Genomic DNA, 8,815 nt, shown 5'->3' on the forward strand with positions numbered 1-8,815 from the left:
GGCAGTAGAGTCAGTATATAAAAATGGTTGAATTAGAAGGAAGAAGCTGAGTTTTAGTTACATCATGGTAGGGGAATGATTAAAATATTAGATTTTATTTCTGTTTTCTTATGCCAGCTCTCAGAGGGAGATGTTCTTGATTTAATTACAACGTAGAGATGCTTTGGGTTTAATTTCAATTTTTGTTTTTATTACAGATTTTTTACTACCTTTGGATGCAATTCTAATATGGAGAAGATTGAAGAACAATTTGCCAACTTGAACATTGTTAAACGTTCCTCAGAAACTAAAGAGCCTACTTACCTGCTTGGCATAGACACATCAAAGACTGTACAAACAGAAAAAGGAAGCTTGGTTGCTGTTTTATGTTCTAATGGATCAATCAGAATATATGATAAAGAAAGATTAAATGTACTACGAGAATTTAGAGGATATCCTGGACTTAATGGAGTCAAGTTTGCGAATTCCCATGACCGTGTGTATTCCTCATGCACTGATGGCACTGTAAAGTGTTGGGACGCTCGACTGGCCAGTGGAAAACCTGTCCAGCTGTTCAAGGGTTACCCTTCCAATATTTTTATCAGTTTTGATATCAGCTCTAATGATCATGTCATTTGTGCTGGTACAGAAAAAGTTGACGATGATGCATTGTTGGTATTTTGGGATGCAAGAATTAATTCCCAGGACTTGTCTACTACCAAAGAGCCACTTGGTGCGTATTCAGAGACGCATAGTGATGATATCACTCAAGTACGTTTCCATCCCAGTAATCCAAACATGGTAGTCTCAGGTTCAACTGATGGCCTGGTGAATGTATTTGATATTAGCGCGGATAATGAAGACGATGCGCTGGTCACAACCTGTAACTCAGTTTCATCAGTAAGCTTTATTGGTTGGTCTGGGAAAGATTATAAACAGATTTACTGCATGACACATGATGAGGGATTTTGTTGGTGGGATCTTAATCATCTGGATACAGATGAACCAATTACATGTTTAAACATTCCAGATGTCAGAGAAGTAATTAACATAAAAGAAGGGATTTTGGACTATTTGATTGGTGGTCTATATCATGAAAAGACGGACAAATTGTTTGTTGTTGGAGGGACAAACACAGGAATTATTCACATAATGAGCTGTATGACATCAGGATTGGTCCATGTGACCAGCCTTCAAGGAGGGCATGCTGCTACAGTCCGGTCCTTCTGTTGGAATATGCAGGATGATTCTTTGCTAACTGGAGGAGAAGACGCACAGTTGTTACTTTGGAAACCTGGAGCAGTAGAGAAGACATTTACAAAGAAAGACAGCATGAAAATAGCATCCTCTGTATACCAGCGCGTTCGCATTCACAGTAATGATTCTTATAAGAGAAGGAGAAAGCAATGATGTTACATTGGGCATTTACTTGATAGGTTATATAGTTGCAAATGATTATTTCTGTGTACTTCCTGTGGTAGACATGTTAAAAGCTCATATATAAATAAAAACAAGCCAGTTAGCAAATAATCCTGGGAAAATGCTGAGAATGGTTTAATTCAAGTCTTCATGTATTCTAAAATTATTTTTTTAAAGCTGCCAGTTGAGTATATAATCAGTGAGTTGAAAGTAAAATTACATTCCTTTTAAAAACCCATCTGTTGAATTAGTAAATGTTGGGTTTGAAGAAATAGCTTTGATAAGGGTTTTTTAGAAGTAGATGACTGGTGTGACTTTTAAAAACAGGTGGTTTCGGTTGTGTTTTTTAAGCTCAATGTTTTACTTTTTAAATCATCTTTATTATTTATAAAACCAAATAAGATTGTTTTTTCTTTATTCGAGAAGCCCCTACTTGCTTAATACATGTAGATTACACTAGCATTATAGTTGAGTCACAAAATCATGTTCAACTCTTTGTGACCCCATGGACTGCAGCACGCCAGCCTTCCCTGTCCTTCACTGTCTCCCAGGGTTTGCTCAAATTCATGTTCATTGAGTCAGTGATGCCATCCAACCATCTCATCCTTTGTCATCCTCTTCTCCTTTTGCCTTCAGTCTTTCCATCATCAGGGTCTGTTCCAGTGAGTCGGCTCTTTACATCAGGTAGCCAAAATATTGGAACTTCAGCTTCAGCATCAGTCCTTCCAGTGGCTATTTAGGTTGATTTTCCTTAGGGGACTGGTTTGATCTCCCTGTAGTCCAAGGGACTCTTAAGAGTCTTCTCCAACACCACAGTTCAAAAGCGTCAGTTCTTTGGCACTCAGCCTCCTTTATGGTCCAACTGTCACATTCATACATGACTTCTGGAAAAACCATAGCTTTGACTATACAGACGTTTGTTGGCAAAGTGATATCTCTGCTTTTTAACATGCTGTCTAGATTTGTCATAGCTTTTCTTCCAAGAAGCAAGTGTCTTCTAATTTCATGGCTGCAGTCACCATCTGCAGTGATTTTGGAGCCCAAGAAAATAAAGTCTGTCCCTGTTTCCACTTTTGCCCCTTCTATTTGCCATGAAGTGATGGGACTAGATGGCATGATCTTAGTTTTTTGAATGTTGACTTTTAAGCCAGCTTTTTCACTCTCCTTCCTCCAGCCTGGCATTTCACATGATGTACTCTATATATGGGCTTCCCTTGTAGTTCAGTCTGTAAAGAACCTGCCTGCAGTGCAGGAGACTCAGGTTCAATTTCTGGGTTGGGAAGATACCCTGGAGAAAGAAATGGCAACCCACTTCAGTATCCTTGCCTGGAAATCTCATGGACACAGGAGCCTGGTGGGCTGAAGTCCATGGGGTTGCAAAGAGTCGGACACAACTGAGGGACTAACACTCTATTTATAAGTTAAATAAGCAGGGTGATGATATACATCCTTGTCTTACTCCTTTCCCAATTTTGAACCAGTCATTTGTTCCATGTAGGGTTCTAACTGTTGCTTCTTGACCTGCATACAGATTTCTCAGGAAACAAGTAAGGTGGTCTGGTATTCCCATCTCCTTAAGTGTGCGTGAGTCACTCAGTTGTGGCCGACTCTTTGAGACCCCATGGACCATAGCTCACCAGGCTCCTCTGTCCATGGAATTCTCTAGGCAAGAATACTGGAGTGGGCACCATTCCCTTCTCCAGGGGATCTTCCCGACCCAGGGATTGAACCTGGGTCTCCTGCATTGTGGGCAGATTCTTTACTGTCTGAGCCACCAGGGAAATATTTTCCACAATTTGTTGTGATCCCCACAGTCAAAAAAAAGCAGACTGGTGGCACTAGTAGTAAAGAACCCACCTGCCAATGCAGGAGACATAAGAGATGTGGGTTCGATCTGTGAGTTGGGAAGATCCCCTGGAGGAAGAAATGGTAACCCACTCCGATATCTTTTCCAGGAAAATCCCATGGACAGAGGAGCCTGGCAGGCTACAGTTCATGGGGTCACAAAGAGTCAGACACGACTGAAGTGACTTAGCACCAAAGTCAAGGCTAGTGTAGTCAATGAAGCAGAAGTTTATGCTTTTCTGGAATTCTGTTGCTTTTTCTATGATCCAGTGAATGTTGGCAATTCTGTCTCTGGTTCTTCTGCCTTTTCTAAACCCAGCTTGTACATCTGGAAGTTTTTGGTTCATGTATTGCTGAGGCCTAGCTTGAAGGATTTGAGCATAACCTTACTAGCATGGGAAATGAATACAGCTGTACAGTAGTTTGAAGATTCTTTGGCATTACCTTTGGGATTGGAATGAAAACTGACCTTTTCCAGTCTGGTGGCCACTGCTGAGTTTTCCAAATTTGCTGACATATTGAGTGCAGCACTTCAACAGCATCATCTTTTAGGTTTTTAAATAGCTCAGCTGGAATTCTGTCACCTCCACTAGCTTTGTTTGTAGTAATGCTTCCTAAGGCCCACTTGACTTCACACTCCAGGATGTCTTGCTCTAGATGAGTGACCACACCATTGTAGTTATCCGTGTCATTAAGACTTTTTTTTGTATAGTTCTGTCTATTCTTTCCACCTCTTCTTAATCTCTTCTGCTTCTGTTAGGTCCTTACTCTTTCTGTCCTATTTATATTTAAATACACTGACATATTTAAATATAAATACTCTAAATAGAATTAAACTTTTTCAGAAATAGTGATTTTCATTTTTGAGAAAAATATATTGAGTAAATTTGCATTTATACTTTTAATACTACTTGCATTTTTGAGAAAAATATATTGAGTAAATTTACATCAATACTTTTAATATTATTGGTTAAACAGGTGTTTCACTGATGAAAAGGAAAATATCTTGCAAAATTCATTTTGAAACTCAAAGTGAATATACAAAAATGAAAGTATTTATAAGAGTGGAATGACTTTTTATTTTCAAAAGATTCCAATATTTTGTGATAAAATTTTCTTCCAAAGTGTTTCCTCCATCCATAATTTTAAAGTTGAATTTTTGTTTACTGCTAATTTTTCCATACTTCCTTTTAACTGTTTCTCCAAAGAATCTTAGTTAAAAAGTTGATCCTTCTAAAGGTTTGGTACCTTGTCTATGAGACTGTAGCACTGGGGGAAATTTTTTTTCTGTAGAACATTTGTAACTTACATTTAGATATGATCTAACTTAAGTAAGACTGAACAATAGGTGAAAGTGAAAGTCTCTCAGTCATGTCCGACTCTTTGCAACCCCATGGACTATATAGTCCATGGAATTCTCCGGGTCAGAATACTGGAGTGGGTAGCCTTTCCCTTCTCCAGGGAATCTTCCAAACCCAAGCATCATACCTGGGTCTCCTGAATTGCAGACAGATTCTTTAACAGCTGAGCCACAAAGGAAGCCCAAACAATAGGTAAGTAACTATTAAACATAATAAAAATACATGATTCTTATTTAAAGAAATTCAACTATGCTTGGTATTATCCAAATCATACACCTGAGAGTAACTTAGTACTTTTACTTTTTCTCAATCACTCACCAAGTCCTGTGCCATTTTGCTTCCTAATAGAAATAGAAACTTGTCATCCTTTTTTTTTTTTTTTGCTTTATTCCCTACCACTACTGCCTTAGATAAGACTTCCATCATTTCTCTCCAAGATTATAGACTCTTATCTACTCCAGTTCATTTTCTCTACTCTTCTTGACTGAACATCAAAAACAGGTTTTATAATGCCTCATGCTGCTTAAAATCTTTGATACTTTTGATCTTTTGATAGAGGACTATGTAAAAATGAAAAGCCATGTTTTTAACATATTTAGGATGTGAGCTAATGCTGACTCTGTTGTAAGTGGGAAAAAATTCAGTTATTGAAATAACTTAAGAGGCTATCCCAGAACTTGTCTTCAGGTTGAAAGGCCCAACAAGAGTGTCAAGTATAATGACAATAATAAGTCTGCCCAATTTTTTCAGTGGTCAAATGATCTGAATAGACATTTCTCCAAAGAAATATACAAGTGGACAATAAATACACAAAAAAAGATGCTTAATATCATTATTCAGTAAGGAAATGCAAATTGAAACCACAATGAGATACCATTTCATACCCACTAGGATGGCTATAATTTAAAAAAAAAAGTATTGGTGAGAGTGTAGAGAAAGCTTCACACACTGCTGTTAGAAATATAAAATGGTATAGTTGCAGTCTGGCAGCTCTCCAAACAGTTGCTATTTGATACAACAGTTTCACTCCTAGGTATATGCTGAAGAGAATTGAAAACAAATCCACACAAAAACTTGTGTATGAATATTCATAACAGTATTCACAATAACCAAAAGAGGGAAATTCAAATGTCCATCAGTTGATGAATGGATAAAAGTACACATATGATGAAATATTATTCATCCATGAAAAGGAAAGAAATATTCATCCATGTACTAATGTACGCTACAACTCTGGTGAATCTTGAAAACACACTAAGTAAAGATAGCCACAAAAGACTAAATATGTATGATTCCATTTACATCAAAATTTCAGAATAGTCAAATCTATAAAGAGAACATATATATACAGTATTTGCCTGGGGCTGGGAGGTGGGGGGAAAATGGGAGGGTTGATGGCTGATTGCTGATAGGATTTCTTTTGGGGATGATGAAAATATTCAAAAATTGATTGTGGTTATGGTTGCATAACTCTGGGCATATTAAAAACTATTAAACTGTACACTTCAAATATATGAATTGTATGTGAAGTACATCTGAATAAACTGTTGCCAAAAAAAAAAGATAACACCAAACAGATATGAACCAAAAAGCTAGGTGGTAATCTTAATGACTGACAAATGGAATTTATAAATGTAATTATTGACAAATGTAGCATTGATTCTAAAATCAGATGAAAATGATGAAAAAAGCTTATTTTGTTTGTTATGAATTATATATTCACAGTTTAAAATATTAGCTACCAAATCCAATGGTGTATTTTTTAAAAACATGACAAATAGGGTTTATCTCAGGAATACTAGGGTGACTCAACATCAGAAAATCTATCAGAGTGACACGACTGAAGTGACTTAGCAACAGCAGCAGCAGCTTACATGGTGGAACCTGGTGGGCTGCCGTCGATGGGGTCACACAGAGTCGGACACGACTGAAGCAACTTAGCAGCAGCAGCAGCAGCTTACTGTCCCCACTCCAGTACTCTTGCCTGGAAAATTCCATGGATGGAGGAGCCTGGTAGGCTGCAGTTCATGGGGTCACTAAGAGTCAGAAACGACTGAGCGACTTCACTTTCACTTTTCGCTTTCATGCATTGGAGAAGGAAATGGCAACCCACTCCAGTGTTCTTGCCTGGAGAATCCCAGGGACAGAGGAGCCTGATGGGCTGCTGTCTGTGGGGTCGCACAGAGTCAGACATGACTGAAGCAACACAGCAGCAGCTTACTATATAGAGAAAAACAAAACTAGATTCCTTAAATGATAAATGTCGTTCAGTTGATAAAGCCGTGTGCAACTCTTGTGACTCCATGAATTGCAGCATGCCAGGCTTCCCTGCGGAGAAGGCAATGGCAAGCCACTCCAGTACTCTTGCCTAGAAAATCACATGGACAGAGGAGCCTGGTGGGCTGCAGTCCATGGGGTCACTACTAGTCGGACACGACTGTGACTTCACTTTCACTTTTTACTTTCATACATTGGAGAAGGAAATGGCAACCCACTCCAGTGTTCTTGCCTGGAGAATCCCAGGGACGGGGGAGCCTGGTGGGCTGCCGTCTATGGGGTCGCACAGAGTCGGACACGACTGAAGTGACTTAGCAGCAGCAGCAGCAGGCTTCCCTGTCCTTCACCATCTCTCTGAGTTTGCTCAGACTCATGTCCATTGAGTCAGTGATGCCATCCAACCATCTCATCCTCTATTGTCCCCTTCTCTACTTGCCCTCAATTGTTCCCAGCATCGGGGTCTTTTCCAATGAGTCAGCTCTTCACATCAGGTGCCCAAAGTATTGGAACTTCAGATTTAGCATCAGTCCTTCAAATGAATATTCAGGGTCGATTTCCTTTAGGATTGACAGGTTTGATCTTGCTCTCCAAGGGACTTTCAAGAGTCTTCTCCTACACCACAGTTTGAAAGCATCAATTCTTTGGTACTCAGCCTTTACAGTCCAACTCTCACATCTGTACATGACTACTGGAAAAACCATAGCTTTGACTATATGGACCTTTGTCGGCAAAGTGATGTGTCTGCTTTTTAATACGCTGTCTAGGTTTGTCATAGCTATTCTTTCAAGGAGCAAGCGTCTTTTAATTTCATGGCTGCTGGGACTGCCTGCCTTGATTTTGAAGCCCAAGAAAAGGAAATCTGACACTGTTGCTACATTTTCCCCATCTATTTGCATGAAGTGATAGGACCAGATGCCATGATCTTAAATGAGGTTAGCTCTAATTTAGAGGTGGTAAATGGCAAAATTAAGCATTTCTGGTCACAAAAGATCTATAGATAAATGACAGATGGAAGAAAAGATACTTGGAATCAATGAGTGGTTAAATGTAGACTATAGAAGGAACTCTGCAAATCAATAAGGGAAAATACCAATGGAAAAATTAGCAATAAATATATAAAGGCAAATTTCAGATGAAACCCACAAAAACTGTCAAACTTCTTAGCAATCAGAAAAATGAAGACTTAATCACCTTATATCTTTTATTTTTTTTATTTTTGGAATATTATTTATTTTTTATTGGAGGCTAATTATTTTACAATATTATATTGGTTGGTTTTGCCATACATTGACATAAATCCGCCCGGGTGTACATGAGTTCCCCTTCCTGAACCCCCCTCCCACCTCCCTTCTCCCCTTATCCTCCCTCTGGGTCATCCCCGCATACCACCCCGAGCATCCTGTAACATGCATCAACCCTGAACTGGTGATTCGTTTCACATATGATAATATACATGTTTCAATGCCATTCTCCCAAATCATCCCACCCTCACCCTCTCCCACAGAATCCCAAAGACTGTTCTATACATCTGTGTCTCTTTTGCTGTCTCGTATACAGGGTTATCATTTGCATCTTTCTATATTCCATATATATGCATTAGTATACTGTATTGGTGTTTTTCTTTCTGGCTTACTTCACTCTGTGTAATAGGCTCCAGTTTCATCCACCTCATTAAAACTGATTCAAATGCATTCTTTTTAATGGCTGAGTAATACTCCATTGTGTATATGTACCAAAGCTTTCTTATCCATTCATCTGCAGATGGACATCTAGGTTGCTTCCATGTCCTGGCTATTATAAACAGTGTTGCGATGAACATTGGAGTACATGTATCTCTTTCAATTCTGATTTCCTCGGTGTGTATGCCCAGGAGTGCAATTGCTGGATCATATGGCAGTTCTATTTCCAGTTTTTTAAGGAATCTCCACAATGTT

General features: G+C 38.8%; 1 protein-coding gene across 3 annotated transcripts in view; it reads left to right on the forward strand.

Moving 5' to 3' along the window:
- WDR89 (WD repeat domain 89) overlaps positions 1 to 8,547 on the forward strand; it is a 57,144-nt gene extending 48,597 nt beyond the window's left edge. For 2 of the 3 annotated variants that reach the window (XM_088839551.1, XM_088839552.1), the window contains 2 exons: positions 198 to 6,926; positions 7,212 to 8,547. In XM_088839551.1, coding sequence (XP_088695677.1) covers positions 229 to 1,389 — 1,161 coding nt within the window. In that variant the 5' untranslated portion in view covers positions 198 to 228 and the 3' untranslated portion in view covers positions 1,390 to 6,926; positions 7,212 to 8,547. The remainder of the gene's footprint in view (positions 1 to 197; positions 6,927 to 7,211) is intronic. The other variant, XM_088839550.1, reaches the window with a different exon arrangement.
- Positions 8,548 to 8,815: the final 268 nt, after the last annotated feature.

Source organism: Moschus berezovskii, chromosome 9 (genome assembly GCF_049115385.1).
Source record: "Moschus berezovskii isolate FMDL1 chromosome 9, NW_MosBer_1.0, whole genome shotgun sequence".
Taxonomy (NCBI): Eukaryota; Metazoa; Chordata; class Mammalia; order Artiodactyla; family Moschidae; genus Moschus; species Moschus berezovskii.